Source organism: Macrotis lagotis, chromosome 1 (assembly GCF_037893015.1).
Source record: "Macrotis lagotis isolate mMagLag1 chromosome 1, bilby.v1.9.chrom.fasta, whole genome shotgun sequence".
In the NCBI taxonomy this organism is placed as follows: domain Eukaryota; kingdom Metazoa; phylum Chordata; class Mammalia; order Peramelemorphia; family Peramelidae; genus Macrotis; species Macrotis lagotis.
Genome location: NC_133658.1, coordinates 341,485,160 through 341,509,850, shown reverse-complemented (window position 1 = coordinate 341,509,850; position 24,691 = coordinate 341,485,160). Strand labels below are relative to the sequence as shown.

The 24,691-nt window shown below is 38.3% G+C and overlaps 1 protein-coding gene across 4 annotated transcripts in view; it reads right to left on the bottom strand.

Moving 5' to 3' along the window:
- The window catches only part of WHRN (whirlin), a 132,595-nt gene that overhangs the window by 25,196 nt on the left and 82,708 nt on the right, over positions 1-24,691 (bottom strand). For 3 of the 4 annotated variants that reach the window (XM_074211752.1, XM_074211753.1, XM_074211754.1), the window contains exons 4-7: positions 18,329-18,531; positions 17,367-17,403; positions 6,484-6,696; positions 5,191-5,397 (exon numbers count right to left, since the gene is read on the bottom strand). In XM_074211752.1, coding sequence (XP_074067853.1) covers positions 5,191-5,397; positions 6,484-6,696; positions 17,367-17,403; positions 18,329-18,531 — 660 coding nt within the window. The remainder of the gene's footprint in view (positions 1-5,190; positions 5,398-6,483; positions 6,697-17,366; positions 17,404-18,328; positions 18,532-24,691) is intronic. The other variant, XM_074211755.1, reaches the window with a different exon arrangement.

Here is a 24,691-nt window from a genome sequence, read left to right as displayed (position 1 = left end):
TGAGGCAAACAGAATAGTAAGCATCTGAGGTCAGATCTGGACTTCGGTCTTCCTAACTCCAGGGCCGGCATTCTATCTACTTCACTACCTAACTGCCCAGTCTGGTTCAATAATCTGTCCATAACAAGAACTTAATAAATATTCTCTATCACTCTACCATCTTTCTATCATCTAACTATCTAGCTAGCCATCCATCTATCATCAATTTCTTTATCTACTAGGAGACCCAAGTTTAAAACTATCACACTGGTTAAGGTCATTTTGTTTCTTTCTACTGGATTTGACTTCCGAGATCTTTGATGTGTTTTTGAGTTTCATTAGGAAAGGGAAAGTGAGGGAGATAAAAGATTAGTACATATGGACATCATTCATTTCTGCTTACCCTGAGATCCACAGTCACTAATGTGTATAGATAAGTACTCATCCCCAGAACTAGAGGACAATAATTCTCAATAACTGTCACCTGAACTTACATGGAAGAAAGTTAAGAGGTCTCAGTAAAAATTCTTTTGCCCTTTAACTTTCCTGAATACTTGATACCCAAAGATTGAGGGTTAGTAGGTGAGCAAAGAGACTTATGAGAAGGCCCAAGACATTTATCTCCTTAAATGACAGAGGGCTTATATATGAAAGAGGCAAAATACATTAGATCTGGGCAGTCCATAAAGAAATGAACCAATGGTTAGAAATAGACAGTCACTAGTAATCAAAATAATACTTGACATTTTTAACACTTTTAGAAAATCAAAAGACTTGGCATACATTATTTAATTTGACCATCACAGCAATCTTGATGGGTGGGTTTTATTTGTTATTCAGTTGCTTTCAGTTATATCCAACTTTTCATGACCCATTTGGAGTTTTTTTTGTCAAAGACACTGGAGTTGTTTGCCATTTCCTTCTCCATCTCACTTGACAGATAAGGAAACTGAGGCAAACAGGGTTATGACTTGCCCAGGTTCACATAGTTAATAAATACCTGAGGCCAGATTTGAAATCATAAAGATGAATCTTCCAGACTGCAGGATCAGCATTCCATTTACTGTATCACTTTGCAGTAGGTACTCTAAGTATTATTTTGCCCTTTTTATGGGTGAGAAAACTAAGACTCAGACAGGTTAAGTTTCTGTCCTATGCCCACACAGCTATTAAATGTTGGAGATAAGATTTGAATTCAAGTCTTTCTGGACTCCAACTCTTTCTATGCCATATTATGGTGGTGACATAGTAATCCTATAAACAACATGAGGTAGCTTCTATCACATATTTGAATAAGTAAAAAAGTTAGACCTGGAAGGGACATTAGAGAATACAAGGCTGGAAGGCATCTGAGGACATTGAATGCCAGAGATATGAGACCCCCCAGGACATAGAATAGCAGATTCAAGGAGACATTAGAATATTGAATGTCAGAGGTATAAGGGACCTTATGACACGGAATATCAGACCAGAAAAGACATTAGATTATAGAATGACAGAAGTATAAAGTACCTTAGGACACAGAATTTCAGAACTGTAAGGTACATTAGAACACAGAATGTCAAAAGTATGAGTCCTGAGGGTATAGAATGTCAGAGCTGGGAAGGATCTTGAAATAGAAATGTTAGAATTGATGAAGTGATGTGGCCAAGGTCATAGAGAAGGAACCAAAAGATCTCCCAGCTCTGCCACTCTTGAGGGCTCATTCCACCACAGCACACTGACTTGGCAGCTGTCATGTGGTATGATATGACAAGGAGGAAGAGGAAGATTGAAGCCATAAGAAAAGCCTAATGAGCTGGCAATCAGACCAGACAATGAGACAGAGAGATCCAAGAACAGGCAGATGGGCACATAAAAAGACTGAGAGGCAAACAGGAGGAGATGTTGGAGAACATGTCCTTTCTATTCAGCCTCCTACAGGGCCAGACCTGAGAGACAGTCCTCCTTTGGCAGCCAACCATGTTCTGTCCTTCACCCCACCCTCGACCCCATCTTTTTTCTATGGAAACCACAGCAGGAAAACTCCCCGGTGAAAGGACCATACCTCCATTAGGTCTATTAACCATAAGAGCCGCTCCTGGGAAAGATAATTCAGGCAAACACAAAAAGGGGGAAAAACAAAATAAAATAATGCATTAGGGACTGGAACAGATGCAGTAAACCACTACCACTCCATGCACAAAAAGGCAATAAAAATAAACATAAGACCCTGGTGAAAAGAATCCCCCAGTCCTTCTTACCACAAACCCACTAAGTAACACATTTTCTTGCATGAAGGTGTTAAAGTAAAAAATCACAGGAGCAATTCAAGGCAGATATTTTAGGGGGCCCTTAGAGCTAAGCGAAGATTAATACTGAAAGTCATCTAGTGGTCATGAAACAAAGCTAAACTAAAAATAGAAAATTAGGGGCTATCTAGTAGTACAGTCTGTGGTCCTGTGCCTTAGGGGAGAAGTGAAGACCTTTAGTCCTTTCTAGAAGCCTTCATATGAAATGCAGGCAAGGCCTTGGATGCAAATACCATCCTCAGGCTTTCAGTCAGATGGGAGCCAGGGCTTGAGTCTGATTGAGTGCCACAGTCTGGGGAATGTCTCAGGAATGATGACAGAAGAAGGAAAAGGGCCAGATAATTAGATTCAGCCTGCGTAGCTTGCCAAGTTCCAGACTGTTAGCAAGCTTCACGGCTGGGTATTCAGAAAAGATATCCTAAATTCCCTAGAACACAACAATGGTGCATACACTAGGCATTTAATAAAGTTTTCTTCTTGCTTGGATGGATGGATGGGCATATATATGAGATATGTGTGCATATGTCTGTGTAATATTTTTATGTACATATATATGTATGGGTATAAATATATGCTTGTGTTTATATATGCATATACATATATAAACATATATACAAGTCTATATACATATATATATATCATCTTAATACAGAAATGTATTAGGAGCAGTTGAAATATAACCAAGATTGTGCCCTTCCCTGGCAGTCTGTCTCTTATCCAGGTATAAAGTACTTCACTTTTCCTGAAGACAGTTTCCAGGTTTCCAAGCTCATGGTTATTGGTCACGCTTGAGGACAGTAACTGAGGTACTGAAGTTCATCTACATTGCCTGGAAGGCTTTGAGGACTTTTTCTGGATGTGAAGGGCAGTGGTGATGATTAAAGTTAAGCCTCTAAGCACCAGGAGGTATTTGCTAATAAAAGTGACAGGAAGTAAAAGGACCATCTTACAGGTCAACAGAGACTGGACTGAATATGATGAAGCCTAGTCAGACGGAAAAACAAATCCAGATATAGAAACTATGTGCTGAGGCCCTCAGCACAGAAGGGGAGGTAACACCAGTTCCCATAAAGCAAAGTTCAAAATTCTGTCAGGTGACTGGGCTTTTTAAGACTTATACCAGATTTTAACTTTGGGTAAGTGATATTGGCACAAGGCAGAGCTCAGGGAGTCAGAGAATTAGAGAACTAGTGAGCTAGAATGGAGATGCCCACAATAATGTGGTGAGTTGGTAGTTGAGCCAGGACTAGAACTTCTTTCTATAATGCTTCCAAGACTTTTGTTCTTTAGACCTGAAAAAAGTACAACTAAATCTAAATGATTGCTAATGGGCAGCAGATGATGGAAATTTGTTCCTGTCAGAGTCCGTCTCTTAAGGGATGTGGCTTTTAATTCAATCCTAGATTATCTTCAGAGATTCAGAAGGCATTGCTTTGTATTTGAATCCCGCACTATGTCTAAGTGGCCAGGATTCTCACCTGAGGGTTACCCCTGGACAAGGTCTATCCCTTGTGTAAGTGCTGCATTGTGTAAGTGCTACATAAACCACTAACTGGATGAACAAGACACCAAAGTGAATTTGCTATGCCAATCACATGGAGAGCAGCTTCATCCTGGAGAACCAGGACTCCAGGTGATCAGTTTATATCCTGAAGCATGAAATGATGATGTTGTTATAGTCAGGATTTTTATATTACTTCCTGCATCTATCTAGGAAAATCATTTGGACATGGACCTCTTGTGGGAAATAAAACTTCCCATGGGCTCTGTTCCCATACCTGTCCCCAATTTAAGGAAGGGAAGGACAGTAGGGAGGCACTCTGCAAAGGAAAAGGAGGAATGCAGTCTAAAGAAGGCAATTTGTGACCTCTTCAGATCTGGTACCAGTCAAAAGGTCATGTATAGATCATTTTTAGAATATTCAGAGGTAGTGTGGTATAGACAATAGAGTTGACCTTGAAACCAAGATGACTTGAGTTCTAGTCTTACCTTTGACACACTGGCTGTATGACGCTGGGTGTGTCATTTATCCTCTCAGTGTTACAAACAATTCTTTAAGACAATAATTTGCAGAGAAAGTGCCAACCTGTGTTGGTAGAGGAAGGTCCTCACCAGGAGCTCCCTCCACCAATGGAATCACAGGGCATTATCCTTCCTTGAATATTGACAGACATGAGAAATACAAGAGACAGTGTCATAAAAATCCCTAGATATTATGAAAATCTCATTTTTATCAATTGTTCCAACTTCCTTTCCTAGCATATCAGAACAGAAAGGATCTTGACAAACAAAAGTCAGAATTTCATCTCCATTGTCTTTTCCTTCTCTTTTATTGGTAGGGGTATAGTGAACTGATTAAAGGCATGAAACAGGAAGGAGAAACTGAGTCAGGAGACCCAGACAAGCTGAATAATCAGCCATTGAATTATCCTGAAGCACTGACCCTATGGTAAAATAGATGCTTACAGACTGATGTGTCACACCTGATGATGGAGAGTACAAAGAAGGATTCCAGCTCCTCCTTGTACCCTCCTTCCTCCAACACATCATTTAACTTTGATGAAAGGTCTTGAATCCGCTGGGATCAAGAGGCACTCACTATTTGTTAGATCACACTGTTTCAAAAGGTCAGCTGCAAAAAGACTTTGACCAAGGACTGGTTACAGTTTGGGAGGGAGGGAAGGAAGGGATGGGAGCTGCTCTTGGGGGGGATATAGTCTGATGTGAGAGAGAGAAAGAGAGAGAGAGAGAGAGAGAGAGAGATAGAGATAGATAGATAGATAGATAGATAGAGAGAGAGAGAGAGAGAGAGAGAGAGAGAGAGAGAGAGAATCAGGGACTGGGAGGAGAAGACCCCTCCAGTCACCCCCAAGTAGACGGTGAGCCCAAGGGTGGGAGGTCGGAGGGTAGGAACACTCACTCGAGCGGAGCTGACCGTGGTAGAAGTGACGTGGCTCCCAGAGGAGGAGCCAGTGTCACTGTAAGAAACCACAGAATAAGTGTCTGTGCCAGCGAAGGATGGCTGTCGGGCCTTCATGGACTCAATCTCCCGTTTCAGCACCATGTTGTCAAAGCGATCGAGATCATGGGGGGAGATCAACCCCCTCACCTCAGATAGGAGGGAAAACTGAAGAACAAAAGAACATATCCAGCTGAGAGCTCCAGGAAAGAATTTTCCTCTTCTATTATCTTAGACTAAATAATCTTTAAATTCCCCTTCAATTTTAACTCCTTTTCACAAACAATCTATATTTCTTGACTACTTTGGTAGAATAATTTACTCAAGGACATAGGTTCATAGATGTAGTTCTGGAAGAGATCCCAAAAATCATGTAGTTTAACCTCTTCACATGAGGAAACTGAGGCTTAGGGAGGAAAATTGACCCACCAATGGTCATACCAGTGGTAGTAGGTATCAGCAGTAAGTCCAGGTCCTCTGACTCCAGACCCAGTGAACTTTCCTCTATACCAAAGTAAAGAATTCCAAATCTAAAGTCAGAAGACTTGATTCCAAATGATATCACAACTCTGCTTACCTTCTGTCTGGATGACCTTTGGCAAGTCACTTAACCTAAGGCCTGGGCTTTAGTTTCTTCATCAATAAAGCAAAGGGATTGAACCAGATAAACTCTTAAGATCTCTTTCACTGCTAAATCCTCTTACATTTCAGACCTTTGTCAAGCTATCTTATGTATGTGGATGATGGAAATTTCCAAGTTCCACCTCAGCCCTAGATTTTCACACAAGATTCTGACAATTATAATCGACATGACTTTGAGCCAGTTTCATAATTTCTTCAGACTTATTTCCTCATCAAATGATGAGTTTGGACTAAATCATCTCCAAGATCATTTCCAGTTCTAAATTCACAGTCCTATGATTCTCCAGGCCTTGAAAACCCCAAATCTATTCATGCTTTTCCAAAATCCCTTCCCTAGTCCCTCAGTCCCCTACAAACACTGTTCCACAAAATGAGAAGTTGACTTGAACTTCCAACAAAGGTATCTTGACCTTAGGCATGAGTTTCTTAGATCTGGGGGTTCTGGATGTATAACTTAAGCCTTTACAAAGTATAGGTGAAAGGGGGATTCCAACAAGCATTCTAGTCTCTCCTCCTCCCTCCCTGAATTGTAGCTGCCATTTGGAGCCTCAAAGTCTCCAGAGCTGGTTTGGACCAGCTCCAGTGACAAGAGTCCTGTCCACATCATGGTACCTTGGCTTGGGTGTTGAGTAGTTCAAACAGAGCCATAATGAGGGCATCCACATGGATGTTATTTTCCTTGTACTCATCTAAGTAGTAACCCATGGTTGCTCTCTCCTGCTCATTCAACAGATGCCGTGCTTGTTCCTCTAAGATGACCCGAGTCTGGTTGACCATGCTGTTCAGGGTGACCTGGGACCTGGCTGGACCCTTGTAGAATCCCAACTGAAAGACAAATAGAATCACACAGGAAACAGAATTTACTTTGGAGTAAGAATCCATATCTCCTTGGCATGACCAAAAAACATGTTAGCCAGGCTTCCATAAGCCACAAGAGGGAATCTCCCTCACAACATACCATTCACAGCAACATCCCAAGAAAGGCAGCATGACCCAGTGAAAAAGTGGAGTTTGTCCTGATTCAAATCCTAGCCTTGACAAGAACAGGTAATAAAATGCAGTAGAAGGCACAATGGATCTAGAATCAGAAAACCTGGTTTGAATGTTGACTCATGCTGTCTATATGTCAGACTTGGCAAGCTACAGAAAATAGCAACTAACATTTATCATAGAAGGCATCTAGATAGCCTCAAGGAGAGAGAAGTGTCCCAGATTTTCATTTTCATTCTCTGTCTGTCTCTTTCTGTATGTCACTATTTCTGGTCAGTTTTTGCTCCAAGTTAAGGAAAGGGGTAGTAACTACTGAGAACTGATTCTCCATCAATAGCTTCTACTTTAACTAAAAGATCTAATAATAATAATAGTAGTAGTGGTCATAGTAACTTCCATTTATGTAATACTTTAAGGTTTTTCAAAATACATTACATATGTCATCTTACTTAATCTTCACAATAACCCTGAGAAGTAGGTGTTAATTTTTATCTCCATTTTATAGATGAGGAAACTGAGGCTGAGCAAGGTTAAATAATGGCAATTATAAAGCATTCTAACATTTGCAAAGCATTTACAAATGTCTCATTTTATCTTCTCAACAACCTTAGGAGATAGGTACTATTATTATTCTAATTTTATAGATGAGGAAATTGAGGCAAACAGTGCTAAATAAATGACTTGCCCAGGGTCACATAGCTTATAAGTGTCTGAGGCTAGATTTGAGCTCAGGGAGAGGAGTCTTCCTGACTCTAGGCCAGCCCTCTACCCACTGTGCCCCATGGCTGCAAACTAAGGAAGCTCCATTAAGTGTTCTCTAAGGTTCCTTTTTTAAAACATTCTATGATTGAGTGACCTGAAATAATGAAGTAGAGTTATAGGAAGTTGAGATAAATGAAGCAGAATCTCAGAGCCCTTGATGCTGCCTCCTGGGAGAAGCAAGATAGCTTTGAGGACTCAAACTGACTTGGCAGTTGGTACTCCTGAAATGATATGTGTACAGGTTCTAAATATCCTGAGTTAAAGCATCCATGCTCTCCAGACCTCAGACCTGTGCTCTGATAAACTGGGACCCCTGAGAAGACATGGGACAAGTTCTGTAACCCTTGTTCACTCAGTTCAATTTCATATTTATCCACCACCTACTTTGGGCAAAGTCCCACACAGGCACTGAGGAAACAAAGCTAAAAATGAGTCCCTACTCTTAAAGAAAAAACAGGATTCTAATAAAATGTAACTGATGTGAGACAGCATGGCATAACAATAATAACAGCAGCAGTTAACATTTATGTAGCATATTAAAGTTTGCAAAATATTTGACATAAATCGTCTTCTTTAATCCTCACAATGACTTTCTAAAATAGGTATTAATATTAACCCCATATTACAGATATGGAAACCAAGACTGATAGAGGTCAAGACTGACTTGCCTGGGATCAAAGTTAGTTAAGTATCTGAATTCAGGTTTTCCTGATTCCAAATCCAGTTCTAACTACTGCAGCATGGAGAGCTGACCTAGGAATTTTAAAGACTGGAGTTGGTGACCTTCTCTAACATAGGTTGGCTGAGTGACCCTGGGCCTGTCACTTATCCTCTTAGTGCCCTCAAGCAGTGATCTTAGACTAAAATTGGCAGAGAAGATGCAAGTCTTTGGAGAAGTTCATCAATGGAAGTTCCCCACACCAATGAAATCACAGGTCAAGTTAAAAAAATGAAAGATTATCCATAAAGAAGTGTGATATGAAGCAGAATAAGAAAAGGGTCAAGGAGAAGTTTGGGCAAATGGTTATGAGAAACATGAGCAAGTTAGATCCCAGTCAGTTAGGAAGGTCCTGGAGGGCTTTAGGGAGGATGTGGAGCCAGAGTTGGGCTTGAAGTAAGGGAAGAAATTCATCGAGTAGAGAAGAAGGAGTGCATTCCAGCTCATGGGGGACAGGCTGCCTGGGGTAGGATAAATCAGAAGAATTCTTATATTTTGAGGTTTTTGCAAGGCAATCAGGGTTAAGTGACTTGCCCAGGGTCAGACAACTAGTAAGTATCAAATGGCTGGGGTCAGATTTGAACTTAAGTCTTCTTGACTACAGAGTCAGGGCTCTATCCAATGTACCATCCAGCTGCCCCCACTGTAACCCTGACTGGTTGAAAATATAATGTTTCCTCCTATGAAAAACAAAGTGGTGGTACTGGGTTATGGTCCCTTTTGGTTTGACTCATAAATTTGTAAGATTATGGGATTTAGCAATAGAGAAAATTTGACTTCCAGCTTTGTACCTAGGACCAGAAGGCTAGAAATGTTGGCTGGAGGCAGACTACGAGAAGCCTTGTATACTGAATTAAACAACATGTATTTTGGGTGGCTAGGTGGCATAGTGGATAAAGCACCGGCCTTGGAGTCAGGAGTACCTGGGTTCAAATCCAGTCTCAGACATTTAATAATTACCTAGCTGTGTGGCCTTGGACAAGCCACTTAACCCCATTTGCCTTGCAAAAACCTAAAAAAAACCCCCAAAACATGTATTTTGTCCCGCTGGCGAGGGGTAAGGAATAACTTGGGATGAGAGTGTTTGGGATGAGAGAATGACTTATTTATCACCTGTGATCCAGTCAGTCCTAGGATGGGCAGTCTTTGGAGATCATGGGTAAAACATTCCAAGCACTGTTGGTTTGGTTATTTTAGATATGAATCTATAAAAGTAATGAGGAAGATTAAGCAAATATGCCAGGCTACATAAGAAAGAATTGCATGAACTGCTGTGGGGTGAAATGAGCAGAACCAGAAGAACATTGTTCTATTTGTAGCAACACTGAGGAATGGATCAACCATGATAGCTGGAGCTCCTCTCAATAGTTCAGTGATTAAAGACTGAGGAATCTGTTAAGAAAAATGACATTGACCTCCAGAAAAACAATAAATAAGCAAACCAAAAAAACTATGAAATCCAAACACAGAGCAAAGCATACTCACTTTTTAAAATTTCTTTTATTTTTTTCTTTCTTGCTCATGTTTTTTCCCCTTAACTCTAATTCCTCTTTTACAACATGACTAATATGGAACTATGTTAAACACAATTGTACATGTACAACTTTTTTAAGATTGTTCACTGCCATGGGGTGGGGAAGGAAAGGGAAGGTGGAAGAAAAATGTTGAACTCATAAATTTACAAATGGATGAATGTTAAAAACTGCACATCTCATGTCACTAACTTGATCAGAACCCTCCAGTGACTTTCTACTACTTCCAGAATAAAATTCCAACTCTTAGCCTGGCATTTAGGACCACCACAACAAAAAACAATAAAATCTTCAATAATCTGACTCTAACTTTCCTTTATAGAAGGGGTAACCTAATGCATATGACCCCACCTAATGTATATGACCCATTTGGTCTTGTGCTTCCATGCCAACTGCAGAAGAGACTCAAAATTTAATAAATCTAGGTGCTTTGGGGGGATGAATTAATTACATGTTTGACCAAATATAGCAGGTTATTTTTTAAATTTTTAAAATTTATTTTAATTTAATAATTCTGCATGCCTGCAAATGATGTTATAAATATTCAAATGACCTCTCCTTCACACAAGTTCTATTCCACATGGGACTGACAACCTGTTGTTCACACTGTCCTCTTCTCCCTTCTGTTCTAAACATGAGCATTTCTCCCCACTCATGGAAGGTCTTCCCCATTCATCTCTTTTTGATGAAATCGTTTTCTTTTTTTAAGGCCCAGTTCAGGTGGCACTTTTTAAAAATTTTATTTGGTTTTTTAAAATTTCTTTAAGGCAACGGGGTTAAAGTAGCTTGCCCAAAGTCACACAACTAGGCAGTTATTAAGTGTCTGAGGTTGGATTTGAAGTCAGGTCCTCCTGACTCCAGGGTGCTTTATCCACTGTGCCACCTAGCTACTCCCACAGGTGGCACTTTCTTCATGAAGCTTCCTTGACTTTCCAGACTGAATGTGTTCTATCTTCAAATTTTCTTGGGGAATCTTTATTTAGACTTCTTCCCTGTATTATTTTGTATCATCATGAATTATACTTACCTGTATACTATATTTCCCCATGTATAAGATGCACCCTTTTTCAAAAAATTTGGGCTCCAAAAACTGAGAACGGTTTATACAGTAGTGTTTTTTTTTTCACTTTTTCACGCTTGTCTTTGCATTCATTGTTTTGCATTTGTTAATGGTAATTAGCTTACATTTTGCCATGCTCTGTCCAGAAATGGCTCAGGAAAGATTTTTGTACAGTGCTGAATTCAAGTTCAAAGTGATCCAGTTTGCAAAAGTGAATGAAAATTGATGAAATGTCATTCTGATCCTCCTCTGTCTGAGGAAAACAAGCCAAGACTGGCTTCAGGAAAAAGAAACCCTATTGAAAACACCACAGCAGAAGAAGGTCATGAGAGGTAAGTCAGCCAAATAGCCTGATGAAGAGAAGGAATTGAAAAGATGGATTGAAGAGAAAAGAGTGAGTGGCATGTCCACAAATATGGTTCAGCATGAGGCAAGAAGAATTGCTGATGAAAAAGAAGTGACTGATTTCAAAGGAGGACACAATTGGTGCTTCAGGTTCATGAAGCAGAATAGACTAAGCGTGTGGCCATGTACCAGCTTGCCCAAAAGATGTCTGAAAGCTATGAACAGAAGGTCCTTGAATTTCATGGTGAATAAAACTTGAGTTCAATAACTGTATGTAATGCATTATTTTCAAATTTCAGGCTCCAAAATTGAGGCGTGTCTTATACTCGGGGAAATATGGTAAGTGCCAAGCAAATATCCTTTCCTCCAAGTAGATCACCACCCCTTTGAAGGTATTGTTTTATTTTTTATCTTCAATGCTATTTTCTTCATCCAGAAATTCCCTGTAGGTTGAGTCGCTATCTTAATATTCCCCAGTTCCTGGAACTGTGCCTCATATATAGCAAATTTAATAGATTTTGTTAAATTAAATTGAATTCTATTATCCTGCCATCTAGCCAAAGCCAGCTCTCTAACCATCCAGAGAAGCCATAGTGCCAGATCCAGAGATCTAACACAAGATACATTGCCACTGCAGCTTTATTCCCCTGGGTGAGCCTTAGCTCCAACCTTGGGCCAACAACCCCCACCCCCAGGCTCAACAAGGGGGAAAGAAAGTCTTCCCAAGGTCAGGGGCTGCCCTGAGGATTTTCTGAGCTATCACTTTTCAAGGTTAGACAGTTTAGTTCTCAGGTCTTGGGGATTCAAATGCCTCAAAGAGGAAAGAAAGAAAATGACCAATCACCTAACATCCCGATACCTTAAGGAAACAAATGGGAGTAAGATGTTTTATCAAGGTGAAAGCTTTGAGTTTATCAGCCAAAGCCACCTGTGTAACCTCCCAAATCATTTTCTCTTAAAAGTAGAGGGAGTGAAAGGAACAAAGACAGGCAACTCAGGCTGCAGAGAATTGAAAAGATCACTAACAAAGCTAACAAAGACTCCAATCCCTTTGGCAAAGGCTCCCTCCTGGGTTCTTAGCAACGCTGCCAATGCAGACTACCCCTGGCTAATCTCTACTATGAGACAACTATCCGAGGTCTTCTCTCTTTTTGGAAACTGTCCATTGGTCCATTTTTAATTCCAGAAAGGCTTCCCCCTAATATGAGACAGCCTCAGAATCATAAAATCATGACTAGGATTCATAAATTTTTCCTCAGAGCTTTTAAGGGATAGAAGAAATCATTCAGTCCATCCTTCTTCCTTTTACAAATAATGGAGTTAAAGCCCAGAGACTTGATCCCCACAGGTAGAGTGCCCTTCTTTCCATTCTTGAAATTAATTGGTGTTTACTTTGTACACATTTTTAAATTAACTTCTATGTGTACAAGTTTCCATTTGGCAGAATGTAAGCTCCTTGAAGCAGGGTCTGCTTCATTTTTGTTTCTGTAGCTTCAGCACCTGGCCTTATATGCTCACTGAATGAGTGAAAGTGACTTGCCCAAAGCAAAAAGATAATTGATTGAATAGAATTGATATAACAACTATTCAGATTTATATTAACTGCCTTAACAACACTTCTGAGGAGTAAGTACTAATAACCTCATTTTATAGATAAGAAAACTGAAACCTAGAGGCATTGTTACTTAACCATAACCAAACAGCAAATGACTGTCAAAATCAGCTTCACACTCAAGTTTTCTGAGCCCTTTCCAGTGAATCATATTGGACTTATCTTCTGAACCACCTCTGCATGCTATATTAACAACAATAGTGACAACAATAACAACTGACATTTATTCTATATATCCTCAGTTTAGTAATAATTCAATAATTATTAAGCACTTATTATGTTTAAACCCCTTCTTTGAGGGCTACAGTGGGACTGATATTGAGATGGAAAAAAAAAACCTTCACCAGTCCTTGACCCCAGGGAGATCATAATTACATAGACATATCATGGACACAATTAAGGATGATATTCTAGGTTGTAATAGGAATAAAGAATTAGACAAAGAGTTATGATGAAGAAAACATTTCAACTAAAAAACCAGGGAAGGCTTCATAGAAGAGGTGATATCTGAGCTTGATCTTGAAGAAAGAGAAAATGGGATGAAGATGATGATGACGATGAAGATGAACAAGCAGAGATAAGGGAGATGTGCATTCCAGACATGCAGTGGAAGCAGAAGATGGCAAGGCAAGATCAGGAAATACGTAGTAAGTAATCTAGTTTGACTTGGACATTGAGGGTGTAAAGGTGAATTTTATGAAATAAAGATGGAAGGGCAAGATGAAGACAAAATATAGAGGACCTTCAAAGCTGGGCTAAGGGACTTGTATTTTCTCCTAAAATGATAGGGAGTCACTAAATATCTTTGAGCAGAAGAGTGGCATGGTTAGACTTGTGCATTAAGAATGTGTTTCTGGCAACTGGGTGAAGGATTTTTGAGAAGGGAAAGAATAGACAAAGAGGCAAGTGAGATTTTAGGAAATGCAAACTCATTTTCAGTTAAGGTCAAACATGGTCATATGAAGCCAAACATAATTAGGAAGATGAATCTGCTACTGTTACAAAAATTATAGTCTTTTTCATAGAGTTAAACAAAAATGAGTTTCAAACTATCTGTAGTTTGAAATTAGCATTTATTTTTCGATTATCCATACTGCCAGTTCTATCTCAAAAGCACAGATAATTGAGTTAACTAACAGGAACTGAGAACAGAAAAGAGATGGACTCAAAATTCAAAATGAGATAGATGTTTTTGGATTGCTTAGCTATGCATATTTGTTGCTAAGGTTTTGATTTTCTTTTCTCTGTGTGTGGGAGGGGAGGAAAAAATAAATGCTTGCTAATTTTTTAAAAATCAATTGAAAAGAAAAAAAGACTAGGCTTGTCTAAATTTATAATAAAACAAAGATCTTTGGGGGATAAAGATCAGAGTCCTGGCATACAGATGTTACAAGATTAAGGGAAACATTTTCTTTCTATCACTAATTCCACAGATATTAGTTGGAGCCAACTTAGCATCCTCAAAGGGACCGGGGACGGGGAGAAAACATGAGGATAAGGGTTACTAAATGGCATTTCTGACCCAGATCCTATAATTCTAATATGACCTGGGCATCTGGAATTTGTTTAATCTCTGTGAGGCTGGGTGGCATGGAGGGTAACCTTGAAGCTCAGTCTACCTCTCAGGCCATGAAGAATTTCTCCTACAGACGTTTACAAACTCTGGGTAAGATTTTTGGCACACACCCAGAACCTAGGTATTAACTTGGCAGGGAGAAGCAATAAAAGAAATAGAGCAAGAAAGGACTGAAATAAAGATGAGGGAGAGGGTAGGAGAAGCTGGAGGGGAGGAGGAGACACAGACTGGGTAGTGTTTTAGGGAATCTATCTATAGCACCTCAGTTTATTACTCATTTTAATGTATTTGGAACATCATATACATCTGCACAAACTCCAGCACTTCTTCAAGACTTGAGATTCAGATAATCCAAATGTTCCTATTACAAACAAAATTAAAAAAGACTTCCCAAACCTTTGTCTGCTCTACCCTGCCCACTTTCACACATTTGTCTGCATATTGATTTTGTCAGACCATACTAGGTGTCAACATAAAATTAAGGGACCTGGCAAATTCTATTGCCTATCTATGTTTTCTTTTTTCCTTTTAAAATATTTTAGCATTCATTTTTTAATTTTGAATTCCAATTCTCTCACTCGCTCCAGCCCCTTTCCCATCCTGAAAAAAAGGCAAGCAGCATGAAATCAATTATACATATGAAGTCATATAAAACATTTCTATATTAGCCTTGTAGGGAGGGAAAAAAGCAAGAAAAAAAGCAAGAAAGTGAAAAAAGTATGCTTTGGTCTGTACTCAGAGTACATTAGCTCTCTGTCTGGAGATATAACTTTTTTTCATCATGAAAAATTGGAATTATCTTGGATCATTGGATTGATCAGAGAAGCCAAGACTTTCATAGTTGATCATCTTTATAATTGTTACTCTGTACAATGTTCTCCTGGTTCTGCTTACTTCATTGTTGTTGTTCAGTTGTTTTAGTCATATTTGACTCTTTGTGACCTCATTTGGGGTTTTTGCTTTGTACTATATCAATTCATATCTCTTACTGGGTTTTTCTGAACCTATACCTCTTGACATTTCTTATAGCACAATAACATTCCATCACAATTATATACTGAAGCTTGTTCAGCCATTCCCCAATGAATGTTTCCAATTTTTCATCATCACAAAAAGCTGCTCTAAATATTTTTATACATATAGATCCTTTTCCTCTTAAAGATTCTAGATGACAAATTCAAATGTCAGCAGTCTTCCAAATACAAAGCAAATAGGAGGAGCCCTGACAAATGATATATGTCACTTATTTCTCTGAACCTCAGCTTCTTTTTTCTATAAAATAGATTTTATAATACCTGTCCTCATTATCTCAGGGGCCTGCCATGAGGATCAAATGAGATAATTTATGTAAAATGCTCTGTAACTCTAAAGCTCTCATTAAATGTTAGCATGATTATACTTTCCTACTCTCTAAAATGGGGCTAATAATACTGATGCTACTTATCTTACAGGGTTGTCATGAGGAAAATACTTTGCAACTCAAAGGTACAATGGAAATGTGAGTTATTATAATCACAAAAAATGAACAAAGAAATTAACATCTTCAACACTTTAATGGTAGATGATTTCACTGAGTGTGGGCAGTGAAATCCTCTCCCAAGACAGGTCACAATAATTCCTCCATGGACTTTATGAACAAATATAATTTTAAAAAATAGTCATCTGGTGGTATTAAGACCTAATAAGGTGGTTAGATACTGGGAAAGGCAAGAGAAGCACAATATCTCACACTTAGAATAGAATAGAACCCTTAACTAAGCAGAAATCTCTTCTGCAATACTGACTAATGATTATTCAGGCAGCCAGTCACTATTTGAAAAAGCTTCAATGAAGGATAGTCTGTTATCTTTGGGGAAGCAGCCCATTCAACTTTTGGACAAGTCAAATTGGTAGGAAGTTTTTCAGCACTTCCAGTCAAAAGCTACCTTTGTAATTTCTACCCACAGCTCCAAGTTCTTCCCTCTGGGACTAACTGTCCATTGGTATACTTGAATCAATTCAATAAGCATTGACTAACGTACCCAGAACTTGGGAGATCCAAAGTTTAGATAAGGTTCAGTTCCTGCCTTCATGAAGCTTGAAATTTAGTTGGATATTTAGCACACACAGAGACATAAAATAATGCAAGCATAGTAGCAAGGTCCACAAGGAAAAGAAAACTAAAGGGAGGTTTCCTTGCACTGGAATCCTCTTCAAAAATTTGACAGGATCTAATAGAAACTGTGCTCTGTGTCTTGGGATCCGAGAAGCCGGGTCACCTGGTTTCAGGTGGCTGAAGGATGAGGCATCAGAATTTCAGAGGAGGAAAATCACCTTCATAACAAGATGGAGCAGGGTCACAAATCATCTCAAGACAAAGCCTGTTTCTGTTGCCCTTCAAAAATACTCATTTCTTTTCTCCTCCAAATATTCAGGCAACACAGCTTTCCCTGGAGATTAACCAGAGAAACGTATTCCTGTGGTTCTCAAAGCTTCTCCAAAGACCCAGACTCATAAGGGGCACTTTCAAAAGTCCCATTAACCAATTCCCCAGGAAGGGAAGCTCAGGGATGGGAAGGCAAAGATAAGAGTAGCTTGATAATCCATTAAATGTCTTAAAACTGGAAGAGTCAGAGAACTAGCTAAATTTGATCATTTATCAGTTTTTTTCCAGGTTGAAAAAAAGCTATGAAAAGAAAATGATCAAGCCAATTGAGAACTGTTATGTGTCTGTGTGTATATGTGTGTGTGAATATATTCATAAATATATACTCATATATATATATAATTGATAAGGTAAATATAGTAAATTGATATAATAAATCAACTTCTGTTGCTTTTGAGTCAGTATTAAACGCTAACTAAAGAAAGGATAATTTTTTGCTATTATTCATGTCCTCAGATGATTAAGAACTTCTTACCTTTGCTGTTCCTTCTCCTGTGAGATCCCCAGGTACCCTGCAAAGAAAGATAACAATTCTTAGCATTCTCTAAGTAGTTCAAAATGACCTGGTCAGAGACAATTGCTTTTCTTTGGTGAGGACACAGAAGAAGTTTCCACTTCAAAGGAAGATGAATTTCCATTGCTTTCCAGGAAATACATTCTTGAGATACTGAACCTGGATAACTTGGCTCTTAATCTTGAGTGTTACGGAATTGTAGGCTACTAGGGACACAATTAATGAATTAGCAAGCATTTATTCACCGTATAGCTATAGGCAAGGCATTTGAAAATCAAAGACAAAAATGAAACCATCCCTGCCCTGATTTCATTCAATCAGCTAGAAATAGGAGTCTGGTAACTTTCAGATATGCAGTGATTTAAATTCAAGTCAGAGAATGATGATTGATAATAATAAGAGCTGATAAGGATATAGCACTTTAAGATTGACAAAGTATTTTAAAGACATTGTTTCAATTAATCTTTATAAGTAACCCTATTGAACTGTATATCAATCAAAGTATTTAAGTGCTTATTTAGTGCTAGATATTGCGCTAAATAAGAGCTGAATTTGTTTTACACAAGGGGAAATTGAGGCTCAGAAGAGAAGTAGCAGGGAATTAGAGAGGATAATTATCATTTGCAAGTAGAGACCAAAAGATGAATGTCTAGTCCAACCCTCTCATTTTACAAATGAAAAAACTGAGAACCATGACTAGTCCATATCACCTTAGGTAAGAAATAATAGAATTAGTAGTATCAGTATGCTCCAAGTTAATGTCCAATGTTCCACCCTCCAAATGATCTTGTCTGACATAGGCAGTGACCAACCACAGTCTCCTGAGACTCACAATCTCCTCAGAGCATGGGCTACAGGAAGTGTGAGAACTAACATGACTTTCCAAAAATGCCTCTGTGGGCAAGAGAACCCCAGAAACAGACCCTGCTGAGTTCACCAGTGTCTCTCCGATCCGAGAGCTGGCAATCCACTTGGTCTCATCTACGGTGGTTCGGGCATGGGGCAGCCTACCCACATCCTTCACTGTCATGATGAGATGCCTCGATGACTTTAGCAGTTTGACGGCTTCATCGTGGGGAATGTGCAAGAAACTCTTCCCGTTGACTTCCAGGATCTGATCCCCAACCTGAAGGTATCAAGACCAAGAACTGAAATAAGTGCAAAGACATACAAAGGGATAGATTAGATTTCCAAACTGTTCCAAACAAAGGACTGGGAACTTGATGATAAAACAAAGGAGTGTCCATCCATGTACAAGATGTTCTTGAAAGGCACATTCCCCAGATACAGGGTCTTACACCTAAGTCAAAAGTTTTTCATAGTGAAGTGGAATCTATCTATCTATCTGTCTGCCTGTCTATCTATCTATCTATCTATCTATCTATCTATCTATCTATCTATCTATCTATCCTAAGAGGTTTAACCCTCTGCCACATGGCTTCTCTTTCAGTGGATCATAGTTGCCTAGTTGGAAGAAATCTCAGTGAAAACTAGGCTAAAGAAGTTGATTGATTTGTCCACTATTAAACAGAGAGTAGGTACTGAGATTTGAATTCAAATTATGCTGCCTCCAAAACTAAGTGTTTGCCCTCTTCCTGTTCTTTCCTGGGATTCTCTCCCTTTCTAGGCCCATGAGGGACTAGGACATACTCACAATTTTTCTTCCACCCTCCTGACCCTGAAGCAATATTCAGCCCTTCTTCATCATTTCCTTCTTTGCATGTGGATGGGTGTGTATGTGTGGGTGCATATGTATTTGGGGGTAAGGGAATGTTTATGCATCTATATATGCGTGTGCATATGTGTTCTGATTAAAAAAAGGTAAAAATAATAAATAAAGCACATTGGTATAGAACTTTAACATTTACAAAGAACTTCCCTCAAAACAACCCTGTGAGATAGGTAGTACAACTATTATTATTTCCACTTTAGAGATGAGAAAACTGATGCTAGAGGAGATAATTTGCTTTTCCAGGGTCAGCCCCTGTTAGAATCAGAATTCAAGCTCAGATCTCTTGCTCATTTTATTGTATCACACAAAGTTTTAAAAGATTTATAATGACATTTGTCCCTGGTATTACCTGGAATAAATACAGGCCTGTGCCTGTATAAAATTATATTATATGATTACATATAATTATATCATATAATATAAGCATATATGATATACAGTTAGATTAGTAATATATAATCATATATATATATATATATGTATATCCCTTCCCAATCTATGTGTGATACACACACACACACACACACACACACACACACACACACACACACACAGGGGCAACAAGATGGCATAGTGAATAGAGCACTGACCTTGGATCCAGGAGGGGGGAGTTTGAATCCAGTCTCAGATACTTGCCACTTATTAGCTGGATGATCTTGGGCAAGTCACTTGTTATACTGAAGCTGAATCTCTAACTCTATTCAAGACTCAGTTCACAAGCCACCTCCTACATGAGCACTTTTTTGATGCCCCCAGCTGCCAGTGCTCACCACCTCATGTTCTAGAAGTTACTTGAATATACTCAGCAACTCATCTAGTCTTATATTGAGGCAGTTAGATGACACAGTGAGCAGAGTCAACTGGAGTCAGGAATACCAAAGTTCAAATCCCTTTTAGACATTTATTATCTTTGTCACTTTGGGCAAATAATTTGACTTCATTATATCTCAGTCTTCTCATCTACAAAATGGGGTAATAATATCATTCACTTCCCAGGATTGTTGGGAGGATTAAAGGAGATAATTGTAAGGTTCTTTATAAATCTTAAAACACTGTATACTTAGAGCTAGCTATCTTGTTTTGTTCCTAGAAAATGTAAGCTGTTTTATTTTTGTCAATGTATTTGTGTATATATATATGTGTGTGTGTGTGTGTGATACATATATATGCAAATATATGTGTGTATATGTGTGTGTGTGTATATATATATATATATATATATATATATATATATATATTCTCAGCACCAGCAACCAACCAACCAACCTATCAATCAATAAATATTTATTAAGTGCCTATTCTGCCCCAGATACTATGCTAAACACAAGGGAAATAAAAAAAAGCAAAAGACAGTCTCTTTCCTCAAGGAGCTTACAATCTAAACACAACACAATACCTAACACAGAATGGGCACTAAATAAATGCTTGTGATGTTGCCTTTTTCTATTATATGCCTAACCAACCCCTCTTATTTTCAAGGTTTGGTCACATTGGGCTCTCCAGTTATTTTTCTACAGTATCACATTTTTTTTCTTATAGGGAGAAACAAAGAAGAAAATGAATACTAATCAGTCTCAGAGTGACTGATTTTTTTCTTGAGTCTTGTGTAAAACATCCACATGTATGTCAGCAATACTGGTAAAGTGGAACCACATAACACTGGTGCTTAAAAGGACTTTAAAGTTCATCTGGCCCAACTCCTTTATTGTATAGAAGAGGACATAAAGTCCAATAATTTCATCCAAGATTACACAGTATCAGAGAGGAAATATAAGAAACTGAGGCCAAAAGAGATGAAATGACATGTATAGGAAGAGAAAGGGGAAGGAAAGGTAATTTCATCCAAGGTCACACAGTTATTTATGATGTCTGAAAGGAAACTCTGGAAGAGGTAACTGAGGCTAAGAAAAGGAAATGATTTGTCCAAGGTTACAAAGCAGTAATTTTCAGTCAGGATTTAAACTGATTTTATTTTTTATTTTTTAGGGTTTTGCAAGGCAATGGGGTTAAGTGGCTTGCCACACAGGTAGGTAATTATTAAGTGTCTGAGATCAGATTTGAACCCAGGTACTCCTGACTCCAGGGGCCAGTGCTTTATCTACTGCGCCACCTAGTTGCTCCTGATCTTGCTTTTCCAAAGTCCAACTCAGTATTATTGCCCTCATGTTGCTAAGCAGAACTAAAATCATAAAAGTATGCTGACAGGTTCTACTACAAATAATATTAGCTAGCATTTATACAGGGATTATAGATTTGCAAAAGACTTCATGTGTTATCTCCATTGATCTTCAAAGCATCAAGAGGTAGATAGTATTATTGTCCTCATTTGAGAGATGAATAAACTGATGTTGAGAGTGGTTAAGTGACTTGCCCAGAGTCACACTGCTACTCTGAGGCAGAATTTGAACTCTGATCTTTTTTTATTCTAAAGTCAGTCCTACATTTGCTGCGCCACCTAACTGTTCAATTGAGCCCTCACTCCAGCAATATAATCCTATAACTCCTCCCTAACTTGTTCTCTATTTTATTCCCCACAGTCTTCTTTCCTTAAATCTCTCTCATCCTGCAACCCCATCCTCCTTAGATATGAACATTGCTTTATATTTTGCTTAGAAAATAAAGGCCAGGGGCAGCTAGGTGGCACAGTAGATAGAGCACTGGCCCCAGACACTTAATAATTACCTAGCTGTGTGGCCTTGGGCAAGCCACTTAACCCCATTGCCTTGCAAAAACTAAAACAAACAAACAAACAAACAAATAAATAAAGGCCATTCATAAAAAACAACATCTTCTCTCCCTGTCTACATCAAAAAACTCTTTGGCCTCATTCCCATCCTCTTCTCCTTAATTCCAATCTCTGACAAAAGAGATATTTTTCCCCAATATCCCTACATTCATGTCCTCTAAAAGATATCTCCTTCTAAAAATACTCTCAATCCCTCTTGTCTTCAACAGATTGTCTCCACATTTATCTTCTCTTTAATTATCTATTTCCCCCATATTCCAATTCCCTGACTATACACACTTTTCCTTTAAAAAGTTTCCACTAGGGGTGGCTAGGTGGTGCAGTGGGTAAAGCACAGGCCCTGGAGTCAGGCGTACCTGGGTTCAAATCCCATCTCAATTACCTAGCTGTGTGGCCTTGGGCAAGTCACTTAACCCCATTTGCCTTGCAAAAAAAAAGCCTAAAAAAAAGTTTACACTAGAAGACATATAAACTGATTCAAGTACAGTGAGAAGAACCAGAAGATCTTCATAAACAATAATAACAATATTGTGTGATAACCAACTGTGAATTACTCAGCTGTTCTCAATATGATCCATACAAGACAATTCCAAAGGACTTATAATGAAAAATACCATGCACCTCCAGAGAAGGAACTAATGCAACCTGAATGCAGATTAAATTGCACTTTTAAAACTTTATTTTCCTTGTTTTCTTTTTTTGGTCAGTGTTTTCTTTCATAACATGGCTAATATGGAAATATGTTTTGCAAGATTGTACATATATAATTTGTATCAAACTGCTTGCTTCCTCAAGGAGGAGAGTGGGGAGGTAGGGAAGAACAAGAAAATCTGGAATTCAAAGTTTTAAAAAACAAGTATTAAAAAATGTTTTTACATGTAATGGAAAATTTTTTAAAATCTCCACTAAACCTTACTCTTGAGAAGATGCCTTCAAGTTATTGTCCTATATCTTTCCTCCCTTTCAGGAAAAAAAAAATAACTCTCTACTTTCATTGTCTTCACTTCTTTTCTTCTCATTTTCTTCATAACCCTTTGCATTCTGTCTTCCAGTCTCTCACTGACTGAAATACCTCCTCAAAATTTGCCAGTAATTTCTTAAATCTCAAATTTAATGGCCTTTTCCAATCCTGAATCTTTTCAGCTTTTCTACAAATTTCATTTTATTAATTGCCCTCTCCTCAATTCTCTCTTCTTTCTGGATTTTCTTAACAATGTTATTTTTTAGCTCTACTATCTAATAGCTCTAGCTTTGGAATTCCCTTCTCTTCCTTTTCTAGTCCCACTTGCCTGATGTGAATGGTTCCTATGCGTTTAATTATCATCTCCATAAAGATGACTCCCAGATCTGTATATTTATTCAAAAATCTCACTCCTTAGTCCTAATCTCAATTGGACACCCACTTTTACTCTTCCCCTAAATGATTCTTTATTCCATTTGGTCTATTGGACATGTCAAATTGAATATTCCATAAACATCTCAAATTCATCAGGATCAAAACAAAATTCATCATCATTCCATTAAAGACCAAGTTTTTCCTATTTTCTTATTTCTATAGAGGGCACTGCTATTTATCCCAACTCTAAGGTCCACAACTTTAGCACCATCCTTAACTCCTTTTACTCTCATCCCAATAAAATAAATAATTATAATCAATAATAATAATAATAGTAGTAATAATAGTTAAAATTCATATGGCACTTTAAGGTTTACAAAGAGTTTAGATATATGCTACCTCATTTAATCCTCACAACCACTCAGGGAGGTACTCTTATTATCTCCATTTTATAGATGAGGAAACTGAAGTTGAGAGGTTAAATATTAAATAGTTTATCTGAGGTGGAATTTAAAATCAGGTCATTTTTTTTATTCCAAGTTCAGTACTCTTTAATACATCAAATTGCTTCTATCTCCATAACATCTCTCTTAGTTGACTCCTTTTCTCTATTCTCATGACACTGCCCTAATTCAGGTCCTTCTCATTTCTCTATTGAGCCCTTACAAAAATTAGAAATTTTTTTTTTGTTCTTCTATCCAGTCTCTGACCTTACCACACTGCTACCACACTGCTTACACATAGATTTGACTTCTTCTATTCCATCAACTCCAGTGGCTCCCTATTGCCTTTAGGATAAAATAGAAATACCTTTGTTTGGCAATATCTTCCCAATGTGGCCCCAACCTAACTTTGCAGCCAAATTATACATTACTACACTTTTCACATCACAATCCAGCCAAAATTGGCATCTTGCTCTTCCAAACAAGCCTACCTCCATGCCTTTTTTACTGGCATGTCCTCCAACTCATTCTCCTACTCTTCCCCAGCAGCTGTCTTCCATTTTAGCCTGACTCAATCTCCCTTCCTTGCTCATGCAGTTCTCTGAACCTACATGTATTATACTAGAGGTCAGTAGGGTCTATAGACCAAATTCATCTACTGCCTATTTTTGTTCAGGTGGGAATTAAGGATAATATTTACATTTTTAAATACAGGGAGCAGGGTGGATTTGACCTTCTTCACATCAGTCTTTTAGAATCACTTGTTTCATTGTACACCTTAACAACAATATGGGGTGATGATCAACCTCGATGGACTTGCTCCCTCCATCAGTGCAATAATCAGAGAAAATTTTAGGGGATCTATGATAGAGAAAACCATCTGTAACCAGAGAAAGAACTGTGGAGTTTAAATGAAGACCAAAGCTTATTATCTTCAATTGTTTAAAAATTGTCTTATGTATTACATAATTTTGTTCTATTTTTGCTATATTTTTTCCTTAAGGATATGGTTTTTTTTTCTCAACACAT